Here is a 17,519-nt window from a genome sequence, read left to right as displayed (position 1 = left end):
AGGAAAGATGTTTTCAGAAATCTTAAAATCAAAAACCACAATATTTATTTCTTGCAAGATACACATTTTAGTGAAAAAGATGAAATGTTGATACAATCTCAATGGGGAACTAAATCTTTCTTTAACTCATTCACAACAAACTCTAGAGGGGTGGCAATTCTTTAAAATAATAATTTTGAATGTAAAGTACATAACATAGATAAAGATGATAGTGGTACTTATCTTATATTAGACACTACTGTTGAAAATATGCACCTTTTACTGGTTAAGGTGGCTCTATACACCCACAGTTTATTCCAATTTTCAATAGAAGACCACAAAACATATACTTATCAAATATTAAAATGACGATAGGGATACTATAAGTATTTTTAAAGAATTTTTTAATGTTTTTTCGTGTTTTTGTAAAATATTTTTTAAAAAGACAGCTATCAACAAATTGAGAGAAATTATTTTGTCATATGATGGATATTTCCTTCGGACACATAAAAAAAAATATAACACTTCTTAACATTCAAAAATGTTATTATTGCAATTCTTTTTAGTATTTCCCCAAAACATATTTTTTCATATTTTCTTACTCTGTTGACAAATTATCTGAAAAAGTTGCTTGATGTTATAAGAAAATGTATATTAATAAATGTGAAATAAAAAATTGAATGAAAACAATTGCAAATAAACACAAAAAATATTTTAAATTTTATTTGGTATGAAAGTTCCTCATGTAAGGGTTATCGTTCCTAAGTCCCAAGGCCCAAACACCTTGGGGACTTTTCATTTCTGAGTTGAAGAAAATTTCCTAAATATAATGTTGGAATGATAAATACATGCATATTTCATTATAGACTTTGCCCTGTATAAGTGAATATATTCGCTTTAGTGCAAAACTAAGTCAAATAAATAAAGGGGAACATTGACTAGGCTAATAGGATTTATGTATCCCAACCTGAGAGAAATTCAAAGCAACCCTCTCATCCCCGTTAGGTGTCGATATTAATGTGCATTAAAGTATATTATAATTGAAATATTTTCACCTGTTTAGAATTTTCTTTCACGGTATTCAACCAAAAAATACGTTTTAGAAATTTTTGGAAAGTTAAAAAATTTATTGTTCTCGATGGGAATCGAACTCATGACCTACTGATTTGTAGTGAACCCACTAACCCACTGCGCTACGGTGTAACATATTATTGATGCTAAAGAAACTCTTTAAAAATTTATACTTTATTTTATTGTTTATTTCGATAAATAATACCAAACAACGTGAAGGTGTCACATACCACATTACTTGTAAGTAATGAATTTTCCAATTATCAAATTAAATCTATCCATTTAACAAATTTTTCAAAATAGCGGTTCCCATACAATTCACCTCAGTTTAAATCAGCCAGTACCGGAAATGCATGTTTCCAGATTTACTTTTTTGCGTACTGCGTCATCAAAAAGTGGTGTATAGAGCCACCTTAATATATATGGCCCAAATTCAGATACACAAAATTTTTAATCAGAATTAAGGAATAAAATTGACTCTTATCTTAATACACAACATATTATAATTGGAGGTGATTTCAATTTAGTAATAAATAATAGACTCTATGAATTATAAACATCTGAATAACCCAAAAGCAAGAATAGAAGTTTTGAAATTAATGGAGACATTTAATCTTGTGGACATATTTCGGAAAATAATGCAAACTTAAAAAGATACACATGGAGAAGGAAAAGTCCTATAAAACAAGCCAGATTAGATTTTTTCCTTATATCTGAAACTCTAACAAACAGAGTACAACATGTTAAATTTGAAAATAGCTATCTTTCAGACCATTCCCCAGTAATTCTTGAATTTAAAGTAAATGAATTTATGAATGGGAAAGGCTTTTGGAAATTCAACAATTCCAGGTAGTATTAGTTGATACAACATATATTAACTCTATAAAAAAAATAATTAGGGAAGTAAAAAAACAATATGTTTGTCCTATATACAATATAGATAATTTAGATAATACAAGAAATGAAGATATCCAATTTATAATTGATGATCAACTTTTTATAGATATTCTTCTTACTGAAATAAGGGGTAAATCCATTTCATACTCTGCTTTTAAGAAAAAAATTCAAATGAAAGAGAAAAGGAATTAGAAAATGAGATTACATGTCTTGAGCAGAACTTAACGGAAAACTCCTTAGATTTATTATCGAACAAACAAGATGAGCTTCTCAACATAAGAAAAAATAGATTAAAAGGTCAATGTATCAGGTCAAAGTCTAAATGGATTGACGAGGGAGAAAAGCCCGGGCCGGCCGCGTCCAAATATTTCATTAACCTAGAGACTAGGAACTACATAAGTAAACAAATACCAAATATTGAAAAAGATGATGGGTCGGTTATTTTTGATCAAATGAAAATATTAAAAGAAACTAAATCGTTTTCAATATGAACACTTGTATAAGAAAAGAGAAATTATAAATGAAGAAAGTTTCCATGAAAAGTTAAAAAAAAATTAAGTGTCCTAAACTTAAAGCTATACACGCTATGATTTGCGTCAATTTTGAATAAAGGGGAAAATGTATGTGTTTGATTACTAATAAAAGTTACCTTTATTCTGTTAATTATAATGCTCAATTCGATCACGTAACAAATATATCAAATATTAAACAATAAAAAATATTTATTTTCCTAACAGGAAAGTAATGCCACCTCGTGAATATCAATATATCACGTGATATCGACAGCTAAATTTAGCCTATCATACCAAAACTGGTGAAGGGTCAACATCTTCATAATTGTGATAGTTTCACAAAGGAAAGGATATTTTCAGTAAAGCATAAATTTGTCCGATATACGAGTACAAACAAAAGAAAAAAATACAAGCCTGTGAGTAGATATGAATACTTCCTTTAAAAAAATGACGTAGACCTGTGTTTTTCCCCTATGTGCTATTTATAGATCCTATAAGTGTTAATGCAGAAGTAAGGGTATCGTGAATGGCAAGCGTATTTTACTCATTATACATGTATGTATTTCAAATTAACAACTGTTAAGCATAATAAAAATCAAGTTGGATATTTAATTAGGCAAACAATAACGACCACCTAGTTCTCCGCGGACATGCGCAATGAGGTCGCTTTGCTATTCATGAAAAGGTATATTTTCCTGGCAGGAAAATAAACAATTAAAAATCTATATCTTTGTAACGAGATGGAATTCACCCTTGTAATTTACAGATTAAGAATAACTTTTATAAGTAGACAAACACATGCGTTTTCACTGTCATTCAAAATTGACGCAAATTATAGCTTGTATAGCTTTAATAGAGAAGAGTCAAATACCCTTGAAGGTCCTTTAACTGATACAGAAATTCTGAATTTCCTTAAGAAAATGAAAAATGACAAAAGTCCTGGCCCTGATGGTTTTACAAGTAAGTTCTTTAAATTCTTCTGGAGAGACTTAGGAATATTTATCACAAGAGCAATAAACCACTCTTTTCAAATAGGAAACTTTTCAGAAATAAATAATCTTTTTTTTTTTTTTTTTTTTTATTTATTATTTTTTCATATGGATACAAACATTTTAATAATATAATTCAAAGCCATTTTTTATTCATCCACTCACACATTCGTGCTCACATTCATCCAGATTTGGCAGTGGTTGCTTATTTAACAAAGGCAAACGGTTAATATTAATAATAAACAAAGAAGAAACAAAAAATAAAAAATTACTGAATTGTATCAAATATATGTTTCCATACATGCCAGTTGTTAGTAAACTTTTGCATTTGAAATTTCTGACATGAAATATATTTTTCAACTTTGTATTTGTTATATAGATAAAATAGCAGCCCTTGTAGACTAGGCAGTATATCTTTTTTAAGACAGCAAAATAAATATTGTTTTGTGTACAAAATTATAAAGTTTACAACTTTATTGTCTTTTGACAATGGGAGTTCACCCAATAAAATATTGATAACATTGAAACCAATTCGTATAGAAGTATATTGGTAAATATGCATGCTTAGGTTGCTCCAAATTGTTGATATTTTTTCACAGCTTACAAAAACATGCTGGATTGTCTCAACATCACGTTCACAGAAGGAACAGCAATCAGAAGATACAACATTGATTTTTTTCAAATAGTAATTTACAGGAAGAATTCTATGAAGTAATCTGTATTGTAACCATTGAATAGATGAGTCATTGGTTGTCTTAAAACATACATTAAAAGCATCAGAAACACAAATTTCTACCCCATATTGTACCAATTCTGAATTCCACTTTGGTATTGCAGTTGGGGTTATTTTACAGGCAATTAACTGTTTGTAAATTGGTTTTGTACATTTATCTTGCAAAAGAAAAGGTTTGTAATATAATGGAATATATGGAGTAAAGGATCTCTTAAATAAACATTTGATATGTACTGGAAGAGAGGATCTTAGATATGTTGATATAGCACTAACTATACTGTTGTATTGCATTGTACAAATATGCAAATCAAATTTTTTTTGAAAACTTACATGTGACAAAAAATTTCCATTATCATCTAGAAAGTCATTGATGACCTTTACACCTTTTTTGTACCAACTTTTTATAAACAATGTTTTCATACCAACTCTAATATGACTATTATACCAAATAGGCATAAATAAAAAATTTTCCTCAATATAATTATCATCAAAAGATTTTATAACATAGAGCATTGATTTAAATACATCTTTCCAAAAATTATTATTTTTCGGAATAACACATTCAGTAATAAATGCATCACCAAAATCTAGTAACAAGTTGACAAAGTCTTCACCATTAATGGCCTTCAATATGGAAGTCCATGAGCTATGTCCAGCAATTAATCTTTTAATCCATGAACATTTTAATGACATAATAAACTTGTTAATATCCAACATTTTTAAACCACCTTTTCGATACTCTTGAATAACTACTGCACGTTTTATTTTATCACATTTAGCATTCCAAAAAAATTCAAAAATGTCTTTGTTCAATGTGGTGATTACCTCTTTAGGAGTAGGTAAAGACATAAATAAATGGTTGATTTTTGGAATAACTAGAGATTTTACTACCGTCACACGTCCAATTGGTGTAAGGTTTCTTCTTTTCCATTGTTGAAGCATGCTTTTAATTTTTGGAACTTGTATATAATAGTTTAACTCAATAACTTTTTCAAGATCGACAGAAAAGTTAATACCCAGTAAACTAAACGTTGTTGAGCCCCAATCTAGTTTCCATCTCGTGTGGTGAAAAACCTGATTTGAGAATTTTTTTGAGCCAATCCATATAATTTTTGTTTTTGAACTATTTATTTTCAACCCAAAAATATTTGAATAAAAGTCTAGATTATCTAAAGATGCAAATAGTGAAGTAGGTGAACCATCCAAAATGAGAGATGTGTCATCTGCATATTGACTTATTTTATGTTCTTTACTGCCTATTGTAATACCTTTTATTTTATTGTTTTGTTTAAGAAGAATTGAAAGTATTTCAGCACAAAGGAGGAATAAATAGGGTGCAATAGGGTCTCCCTGTCTACAACCTCTTTCAATAGAGAGGTAATTAGATAAAAAGCCACTTTGTAACACTGAAGCCTTAAAATTTGTGTTTAATATTTTAACCCACTGGATTATATAATTACCAAAACCAAAAAAGTTCAAAACTTTATAAATAAATGACCAAGAAATAGAATCAAAAGCTTTTTCAAAATCAATTAGGACCAACAGTCCTGGAATTTTTTTATATTCAGTAAAATGCATTAAGTCATAAATAAACCTTGTATTTTCTCCAATGAATCTTCCTTTTATGAAACCTGACTGGGTATCAGAGATAAGAATATCCAAAGTAGATCTTACTCTATAACTAAGACAACCTGAAATAAGTTTATAGATAACATTTAATAGTGTAATAGGCCGCCAGTTTTTTAAGTATTGTCTGGGCTTATCTCCTTTTGGAAGACATGAAATAATTCCTAAACGCTGAGAGATAGGAAGTTCTTTCTTGGAGAAAATACATGTTATTGAGTTCAATATAATTTTTTTTAGGTCTACCCAAAAGAACTTAAAAAACTCAGCAGTATATCCATCACTACCAGGTGATTTATTATTTTTCATATTTTTTAAAACAACAAAAATTTCTTTTTCAGTTATATAGTTTTTCAGAAATAAATAATCTAGGTGTAATTACATGCATTCCCAAATCTGGAAAACCTAAACAATTTCTGAAAAATTGGCGTCCCATTACCTTACTGAATGTTATTTACAAGCTAGCTTCAGGAAGCTTAGCTGAACACATGAAAACTGTTCTAGATAAATTGATAAATAATGATCAGACTGGATTTTTTAAGGGAATTTAAGATTTATTGGGGAAAATATAAGACTTATATATGACCTTATGTATTATACAGAGCATTACAATATACCCGGCCTTTTAATGTTAATTGATTTCGAAAAGGCTTTTGACACCATCTCATGGAGTTTTATCTCAAAAACACTAGACTATTTTAATTTTGGACCCTCATTCAAAAATTGGATAAAAACATTTTATAATGGAATTAAGGCATGTGTGATTCAAAATTGTATAATTTCAGAATACTTTTATCCAGAAAGGGGCTGTAGACAAGGTGACCCAATATCTCCATATCTCTTTCTTCTCTGCGCTGAGATTTTAGGAATATTAATAAGAAATGAAAAAGACATCAAAGTTATAATTATTGATGGGGAAGAATACAAAATATCTCAATATGCAGACGACACATCAATTATAATGGATGGTACACCACAATCATATGATGGCATTCTTAGGGTTTTAGACTTTTTCGTACAAGTATCATGGTTAAAAATAAATTTTACAAATTAAAACAAAAATGGTTTGGATTGGTAGCAAAACATTTTCAAAGGATGTATTTCATCATTCACGATGGAAACTTAGTTGGAACAATTTAAATTTTGAGCTTCTAGGTATCAAATTTTCAGTTACATTAGATGAAATGGAAGAATTAAATTATTTACCAAAATTGTCTGAAATTAGAAGATTGATAAATCAGTGGAAGTTAAGAAAATTAACACCAATTGGTTGAATTACGATAATCAAGACACTAATAATACCAAAGCTAAATCATTTGATACTTAAGCATTACCCAACCCAAAAACTTAATACCTAAAAACTTTTGAACATGATATTTTTCATTTCCTATGGGGCTGTAAAGTCCATAAAGTAAAGAAAAGTACAATCATACAAGATTATAATCATGGGGGTCTCAAAATGGTTAATTATGGAAATTTTATCACAGCACTCAAAGCTACTTGGATGAGAAGACTTAATTAAAACTGATACAAAATGGGTAAAGCTTTTAGAATCAATTTTGAAAATATGGAGAAATGGTCCTGATTATTCGCACCTTCTATGTAAAAATTTAGAAAATTCTTTTTGGAAAGAAGTGCTCCTCAGCTGGTTAAAAATAATTGAACAAACGCCACTTAGTAAACCCCAAATTATAAATGATAATATATGGCATAATCCCAAAATCACCATAGACAATAAATCAATATTTATCAAAAGTTATGTTAATAAAGAATTTATTTTTGTTAGTGATCTGCTTAATATAGATGGAACATTTAGAAACTTTGATGAATTGAAACACATTAATCCAAAGACAAATTTCATAGAGTATGCAAGTTTAAGAACTGCAGTTACAACCAGACTGCATACACAAGATATACACTTACCAAACCTACAAAACACATTACAATATGGACCAATTGTCCATAATAATCTTCTATCTTTTTAATATAAAAAAAGCAGAATCTGCTGTTTGCACCTTTTGTAAAAAGATGGAGAAAGTATTAGTCATTTATTTTATGAATGTAATATAGTAAAAGAATTGTGGTGTGATGTTGAAGAGTGGATTTTTACACAGTTTGAAATCTCGATTACATCTGATATTCAATCAGTTCTTTTTGGAAAATATAAAAATAAGGAAAGTTATAAATTTTTTAACCTGATAGCTCTTATTCACCATGAAGCAATATATTTTTTCATGTAAATATAAAAGTAATCCGACACCAAATATACATGCCCTGAAAAAGGTCATAACAGAAAGAATCTTAACTGAAAAATATTTGCTGCTGAAAAGATGTAATTATAAGGAATACGAAAGCCACTGGCAGAATATCTGTGAAAAATTGTAGTTAGAGATAAGTTTAATTTTTCTGCTTTTTGATTTTTTGATCGCTGTGAACCCTCATATCATTTTATTTGTTTTCAGTATAGCATAGTCTATACATGTATTGTAAGCCACCTGCATAATCTCTCTCTCTCTCCTCTCTCTCTCTCTCTCTCTCTCTCAAAATCAGCTTCACTTCATATGAAATATACAAAACTGTACTATTAAGTAGAAATAGTCTAAAGACTACGTAATATGTTTATATAAATGTTCCAATCACCTATTATGTTATATTAATGTACATATGTTGTGAAATGAAAAACCCAATAAAAAAATTTTTAAAAAAAATTCCTTTATTTCTAAGAATTATTTAGAATCTAATCCTGCAAAAATGAGGTCACGGCGCACGGTCAAAATTTGTGTTATGTCAGCAATTAAGCCAAATGTGAATCCAGAATATCTTGGGACAGATTATAGTAACTGAAGACAGAAAGTCCTCTTTAGAATTGACTGAAAACATCGACGTCGTCGGACGTCACGGCGCAACGAGAAGTACTAACAAAATGGATTTAATTCAGGAAATTAAGCTGATACAAGCTGTAAAAATCCTAAATGGTGCAAAAAATAAGTCAACAATTATTTGCAAGTTTGTGTTAACTGTAATAAATTTTGTGGAGGTGGTGGTAGTTGTATATTGATCAGAATATAAAACAGTACAAAAGAGAGTACAATAGAGAGGTTGAGATTTTAAACGTGTACGGGTACGCGTTTGTGTGTTAAAACTACACGTACACATTTTTGTAATTTATCAGTTGAGATTTCTTAACTTGTAGGATATAAATTTGTACGTAAATCGATGCAGTTTTGTGACATGAATTTATTTAGTTAATTCCAAATAAATGGTAAATTTCTTATCAATTTTCATGCAAATGAAGTTTAAAAATCTATATAATGTATGACAAGAATACATTCATTCATCAATAAGATTCTATTTGTTGTAAAGTTTGTACTTACGTGTAGTATTAATTACATGTATAAGTAAGTGTAGAGACTTATCATTTTTATATGAGTTATAATAGGATGGAAGGGGTCTTTCTTTCTTAATGTATGATAATGAATCAAATACAATGTAGGCCATGACCCTATGGGATTGTTCTGACCCCATGAAACAGGAAAATACAAAATATCTTCTTATGACATTATGATGCATCAAATGGTGTGAAGTACATGACCCCCAGGTGTTGTCTTTAACCCCCCCCCCCCCTTATGAAAGAGAAAATGATTATGCACTGTATACATACTTGCCAACCTCCAACATGTGAAAATCTAGTCATGACCAGATTTGGAAAGTAAAAAATCTGGTAATAGCGCGTAACGACATTCACGACATATTTATCATGCATTTCATAGGTATATACAATAGAAATATGTGTTAAAACTTATGTGTAATACTAAGGGTCGAAAAATCGGGTGTGACCTGACGAAATTGGGTCAGTTGGCAAGTATGACTGTATATTTTGATAAACTTTTGAAATCCTCATCCCTAAACCATATAATTTGTTCTTGCTCTTTGTGTCATTGCATATCAAATTGTATATATAGGTTATTCCCCCTTGGAGACACCCTGACATTCTAGAACTAGACATAATAAAGAATTTTATCTTATTTATATGTAGTGTTTGATCCATGTGGGTTATTCCTAGCTTAATGATGACAGCTAGTGCTTTGTTTAGGAGACTTTACAATTGCCCCCAATAGGCGAATACACATGCATATAACATTTTGTTTATAAATCTCAAAAATTAAATTAAGCAATTTCAAAAATGTTAATGTGCATTAGGAGAGAAAAAGCAATCAAGAAATGATTTAAAATTTGCTACTGTACACCTGTAAGAATGTAAGAAGACTGTTTCTTTAGAACCAGGTTTGATGGCGGGGGGCAGATGTGGAGTTATGTCTAAACATTTATAATTTTAATCATTTAATGTTATTAATTTTAACGTGTCAAGAATATTAGTTATGGATCCCAAGGTAAAAATATGACTTCTGATCATATCTAAATAGATCATTTGTCAATTATGCAAGGTGTAATGTGATTAAGAATAACATTTTTTACCAGTTAATAAAACTTTTTAGACCCCAAATTATATTTTGAATTTAATAGATCATTCGACAATGAAGAAAAGTGTAAATGTAACGTTATTTTCATTTTAAGCATATATAAATGCAAGTTTTTTCCTCACATATGTGGGAGTAAAGAAGAAGATTTTTGAAAATTTGGCTTTTTTTTTCTCGCTCTGCCTGTGGTGCCCTGGGGGTGGTAGAGCCATGAATTTCGCAATTTAGATTCCTCTATCTTAACATTTAGATGCTTCAAATCAAAAATGGTAACAATTGGCTATGTAGTTTTTTGTAGAAGTTAAAAATGTAAAATTGTAAAAGCATGACGTACGATGACGGACGTTTACTCAGTTCACTCAGTTACTGAGTTTACTCAGGTGAGTTTAATCAATGGACCGGAACCAAATTCAATCTTGATCTGTATTTTCTTGTTAATAACTTACATATGAAATATCAACTTTATATATGCATCTCTTCAAGAGTTAGACTGCAGAAACTTAGAATTTCACATTTTTTTCAAAGTTCAAGAGGAACAACTCATCAAAAAATAAAAAATCATCGGATCACAACCTTTAATCTCAACCTGTACATTCCTATGACACATACTTATATCAAGTTTGAGTTATTTAAATGTGTTGCAACAGGTTGTTGAGATAATGATTGGAAAGTAGATGATGAAGGAATGACAAAAGGATGGAATGATAGAATGACAGAATGGGGTAACACTTTATGCCTAGGCACACCTCACAGCCTTATTAGCATAATCGGAACCTTTCTGGTTTTTATATTCACGAAAGAATTAAAAAACACGAAAAAGTCAAAACTTCGTATATCTCGGGATTTTAACGAGACCAGTCTTATACTCGTGAAAATCGAGAGAGGAGTTTAAATTGAAAAAGTAAGTAAAAGTTTTTGTTTCTTATATTGGCAAGCTTTTAAATTATATAGAGTTGCAGAACAATTGTTTATTAATGTGAAGTCTAAGTTTGGGGTGATTAGCCTTATCTCGTTAAATTTTGTTCAGCATGAAACAGTCTGAACAGCAATCCTCGATTTTGTCAACAATATAATCTAAATCGTCGGTAAGAACATACTTACTTACATTGTTAAACTACTCAAAAACTCTTTTAAAAGCCTACAATGCTTTAAGTCTAGTACACATGTTACAAACATGTCGATAATTAATGGTCGTTATGAAATGTGACTTGAAAGACATGTTTTAGTATGAAATGTGTATGCAGGTGTATTATAGTCAGTTTTTACACATATTGTTACGCAGCATATGTTAAAAAAATATTGTATGTTTTTCCTAGAATATTGAGTTTTTGTCAATCATGCTTTCAGTCATTTCCATACAGAATTTCCTCGACACGTACAATGTACACTGTACATGTGGTTTTGATATCTGTATCTCATTCAAACTGTTGACTTTATGTCTTATTTATCTATTAACGATGACAGTGTTTATGAATCAAGGGTCTGCATTTGTTATGTAAATATAACATTATACAATTGAGAGTATGAGAGAGAGAGATAGACTCAGAGTATGAGAGAGATAGACTCAGAGAGAGAGAGAGAGAGAGAGAGAGAGAGAGAGAGAGAGAGAGAGAGAGAGAGAGAGAGAGAGAGAGAGTAATTACAATGTGCATGTAATTGTTATTGATTGCCTTGCTTCCATGAACCATATATATATTTCAATAATGCCACATTGCACTAGAAATATTGCTGACAAAGATGTTGAGAGAGATCATGGAGAGAGAGAGAGAGAGAGAGAGAGAGAGAGAGAGAGAGAGAGAGAGAGTAAGTATGAAAAGCCATAACAAATTTTATAGTTATATGTCATTTCCCACTGTTGTTATAGCTGTTATCATGGTAATGTTTTGACCATGTCTCAGATACTGCATGTGCCCATAAAAAAGTATAATCTAGGGCACACCCTTTTGTTTTGATAATGACAGCATTTAGCTTTGTAATGATAGCTAGTGTATTTTTTTTCTTCTTATCTACAGATTTACATGCGGCTTCCAGATGATCTGAAGATCAGGAATATAGAAAATATTGTCAATTTGATATTGCTAATGACCCAGTCAAGTCTGCTGAAGCCCAGAAGGTACTTCTTTGTCATGTAATAAACTTACAACTTGTCTACCAAATATATGTAGATATATTTGGTTTAAGCTGATTGAAAGCCAAGCAAGGTCATCTAAATAGCTACAATGTCTTGTGTAAAAGGGAAAGGTTTATATGGGCATCTTGTTGCAAATCTGCTTGATTATCTGTATTTTAAGGGGTGGGAACCTCTGAAAGGAATACCAGTAGTTTGAAAATATTATAAACTTTAAGAGATGTGTTTTACACTCTCTGAAAAAATGGGATTTGCAGAAATCCCATGAATTTCTTATGATGTTGATAGTTGAAACTCATACAGACAGTCATATGTTACATAAGTGTTACGTAAGTGTTTATGACTTTGATCATTGTTCAATACATTTAATATCTTTCTGTCCACTGGATATCTAATTAAAATATCTTTGAAGTTACACCATTGAAGTTACACATTCATTACATTTATCATGTGTGTGCAGAATTGATTGAGCCAGGTTTCCTGATGTTGTCATATTTATAAGTGATACATTGTACTGCTTTAAAAAGTATATATCTCATGTGACTTACTGGTATATTAGTACATATTTCATTTGTAAAATCATTTGACAAATTTAAAGTGTTTTGTAGTACTGAAATGTTTTTATGGCTTTTAAAATTACTGAAAGTACATGCACATGATGCAACTATCTTTTGACGCTGTATATATAACAAAAAGAAACTGTCAGCTGGGTTTAAAATTAGTGGCAAAATGATGTAATACATGTATGTACAATATTAGAAAAGATTTCATTGTTAGTAATTGCACATTCTTGAAATAACTGCATTGAATATATACATGTAAGTATTTGATGAGTGCACAATGTTTGCAAAAATTACATGTAATTCTCTTAACACTTTATGTTTATTCTATTTTAGTTTCCAGACCATGACATTAATGAATATTTCTTGAATGGAATGCATGAGGATTAAAATGGAACCTTATTCTGCCTTTTTACCAACTCACACCATCTTTTCAAGATTTATGGAGCCAACCACAGAAGAATTTGTTCTATGCACATCATTCATAACATTCTTATTTATGTTGCATAACTTTAAATGTTACTGGATGAATTGTGTTCACATAATGAATACCAGCAAACTTTTTATCGAGTGCACTTATTTTGTATTTTTCCTACCCATCCATCTAACATTATTACTTATTAGGTTCGTTACTGACTGTTTACAGAAATTTGTGGGGTCGGTAAAGTCCATAGAAGGCGAGGCGGAGCCGAGCCTTCTATGGACTTTACCGACACCACAAATTTCTGTAAACAGTCAGTAACTCCGCCTCGCCTTCTATGGACTTTACCGACCCCACAAATTTCTGTAAACAGTCAGTAACGAACCTAATAAGTGTTTTGTTTTGTCAAGGACCTACTTGATATGTAAACAAACAAAAGATAATATATAACGATTAAATTCATAGCTTAATTCTCTAATTTTTTTACCTTCCTCGTCAGTTGTTTGTGCAAACCTCGATGCTATTGTAAGATCATAATATTACGTCACGGGCATAGGGGGGTCACCCTAAATATTTTGGGGCTTAAAAATTAAAGGTATGGTTGAACGTTTGTGTAAAAAATCGGCTCAAATAACGTTACGTCCGCCATGTTGCCGTTTAAATTTTGACGCTTGCCCTGTAAAGAAATTTATGAGGCAACCACGTGACGCGATTCATCCAATGACGTCGAGACATTCTAGTCCGAGGCATATTCATATACATGTAACATTTTTGGAAACAGCTATTTTTTTTAAATTGGAATTTAGCCTTACTATTTTATACAAGTTTTATTTAATATACTCTTTTGTATACAAACAGAACAAAAATACTTAATAGTTACAATGGAAAATGGACATAATGTATATAAAAGTGTCTGATAAATGTATAGGTCTTGTTCATGAACAGAAGAAATTGACAGAAAAATATTCAGTTTTAGCCATGAAATACAAATATTAATATTTTTTAAGAATATTATTTAATCTAAATAAGATATAAAAGTTTTTTCCCCTTTATTCTAATGTTTGGAAACAAATCCAATATATAATTAAAATTGCTGTACAGTATATCCTATTGATTCCTATAATATATCACTTTAGTTTCTTGAACAGCATGTTTATTACTTTTTTTTCTTAAAATGATGTATACAAGGTCATTAATTTATTTTCATTATATTCAACTAGATACAAATAGGCCTTCTGCAACTTTTTCATTGTTTAAATGGTATTGAGTTTTAATTACCTTTCATATGAAAAATGACATCTAAATCTTAAATTGCTGTACATTATATCCTATCCATCTAATGTATCACTTTATTTATGTTGAACTTCGTGTCTATTAGTATTATGATTTTTTTAGAATGATATATGCAATTTCATTAATTTATTTTTCATTTTAAGAAAATTCATTTTAAAAAAGATCTCTTACAACCTGTGTAATTTTTTTTCAGTTTACATAACACAGTGTATTAATTGAATGTAGCTGTGTAGATTTATACATGTACCTACAAGCAATATACATTAATATTCACCAGGTACATGTACCAGCCTACTATATTTGATAATTAAATGTACTTTTTTCATGCATTTTACTCATTGTTATATGTATTATTTATGATTAAAATACTTTGAAAACTTTTCTCAATTTATTTATTTTAATAAGATTAAGAAACGGACTATAGTCAATGCACGTTTTCAAGAGTTGTCTCTCTTGGGGACAATAATGAATGCTCCCCAGGGTTCATGACCCTGAATATTGAGTAGGCTGTGAGGTGTGCTAGGGTTGGATACCGTTAAGGATGAAACGGTACGATACCATACTAGTACATGTACTGGTATTTTTGAAACGATATGGTATTTCTAGCGATACGATACTAGACCTTAATAAATGAGAATGATAATTATTTTTTTCAAGTAATATCTTTTTATCTTTCAGTGTTACTTCAATCTTATAATAAAAGATTAACAAACAAATAAATTGAATCTGATTCTCAAATTTTTAGTAAAGTTCCTTGTGTTTTCCATTTTCCCAGGCAAAATAATTGGCAATGGTTGCAAACATCACCATCTGATTCCCTTCTGAAATGAGACTAGACAACAGAGCGGTTTTACCCGTTTGCCAGCCATTGTTTGGTCGCACTAATTGATGAAATAGAACGGAACTAAATAAAACACTTTTGCATTATTTTGTCTATTAATTTACATTTATTGTCAGTCAGAATAAAATTTAAACACTATAATCGTATATGTATTTTATTTTTTTTTTAAATTTATGTATTGATTTATTAAAGTATTGGCAGTCGAAACAATTAAGTATCGTACTAAGAATGATTATTAAGCACATATTTCTTTAATTAGCCTATCCTTTAAATACACGGAGAATTCGATATTAGGAAGTCTGAAATCGTTTTTTAAAATCATTTTAAATGTATAAAAAGGTTTCAAGGATACAGAAATACCATTATTAGTACCGGTATTAAATGAAACGGTATTTTACCGGTATTTTTAGAGTTACTATTTGGTACGGTATTGGTACTGTGTACCACTATCCAACTCTATAAATGCCCCGGTCATTTCATGCCAGGGGCATAAAAATTGGTCAAGGGGTTCTTGAGGGGTTCTTGAGGGGCCTTGCATTTTAAAATTTTTTTTAGGCACAATGCATTCTATCTGTACACTATAAAAATGAACACTCAGCATCACCTCTTTGAATCTTCAGCTCAGTTTAGAGCAAATAAATATTCTTTGTATATTAATCATAGAAAATGTTCATTCTGCTCAACAAACCTTTTAGAGGGCACATAGTCTTCTTTCTTCGCTGTGGCGTTACATGCAATTCCAGCTACAGTCACATTATTTTCAATGTCAGAGAATTTGACACCGAGATTGGAACCATAAATAGTCACAACTGTACCACCAAGAAAATGACCAGACTGGGGAGATATCTGCAAGATAAAAACCACCATCATCATGTTAATTTAATAATATGTAAAATTATCATTTACTTGAAAGCTTAAGCCTTAAGATGCATTAAACATATAAATTAACTGATTTTTTACATGGTTTGCAGTTACTTGGAAGGCTCCTGTTACACATTGTGTGAAAGGCTAATAAACTCATCATATTAAGAAAAACAATTTGATTTAAAATATAAACATTTCAAATATCTGTACAGTAGATTTTTATCGTTCTAAAAAGGGACATGTAATCCAGCTGATATGAAACTTATTTGATAAGATTTCATCTATTTGAACAGGAAACAAGAGACCAACAGGCCTTAACTGCCACCTGAGTACCATAGCCTATACACAGACCTTTTGAGGATTCTCATACATGCATTAATTATTGAGCTTAATTCTGCTTTAAAAAAAAAATCTAAAATATGGTAATGACCACCACCTTCATACCTGAATTCTTACAACAAGGACATTGATAGGAAATAATTGTCCTATATTTGTTAACGTTCAAGATACTGGTAGCTTTTATGTTCATTGTGTGGATATATAAAAGCGAGGTAAAACCAGATGCGATTGGGAAAGTTCTGCTTGCGCATGAGCTAGGCTGGTTCCTGGGCTGAATTATGGGTAGTCTAGGGAACCAGGGTGACACATGTTTATCCGAATCAGGATCAAAGTTCTATGCCATGAACAAATGTTAAAGTTGAAAGGCGCTGAGATTATGAAGGTGTCGGAAAACAGAGTAGAAACCAAGTACTCCTTTTAAAGAAATGATCAATATGTTATATCAACTGTCAGCATCATATGTAATGCCAAAACTACAACATGCTTCAAATATATAGCATAAATCTCAATGTTTTGTTGTTTTCCAAAATAGCTTATCTTTTCTTTTAGGCGAGGCTAATGTAATTCTGAATAACATTTTTACGCATCTAAAGCACCACTGACCCAATATCAAACTTGACCTAATTAATATCATGATAAACCTGTATACCAAATTTTATTTCAAAATGTTCATCCTCTGCGAAGAAAATGAGCGGAAACTGCAAATAACTGGAATTTTTCTGCGTCCAAGAGCCATAACTCAATCGAAAAAAGCTCGATCATACCGAATATCGAACATGACCTATATATTA

The 17,519-nt window shown here is 30.4% G+C and overlaps 1 protein-coding gene across 7 annotated transcripts in view; it reads right to left on the bottom strand.

The window, feature by feature from the left end:
• Nucleotides 1–17,519, bottom strand: part of LOC105342164 (plexin-B) — a 288,820-nt gene that overhangs the window by 135,201 nt on the left and 136,100 nt on the right. For all 7 annotated transcript variants that reach the window (XM_034449323.2, XM_066082177.1, XM_034449322.2 and 4 more), the window contains one exon: nt 16,214–16,371. In XM_034449323.2, coding sequence (XP_034305214.2) covers nt 16,214–16,371 — 158 coding nt within the window. The remainder of the gene's footprint in view (nt 1–16,213; nt 16,372–17,519) is intronic.

This window comes from Magallana gigas, chromosome 4 (genome assembly GCF_963853765.1).
Source record: "Magallana gigas chromosome 4, xbMagGiga1.1, whole genome shotgun sequence".
Classification (NCBI taxonomy): Eukaryota; Metazoa; Mollusca; class Bivalvia; order Ostreida; family Ostreidae; genus Magallana; species Magallana gigas.
Note: the sequence above shows the minus strand (reverse complement) of the source record. Positions and strands in the feature narration are given on the sequence as shown.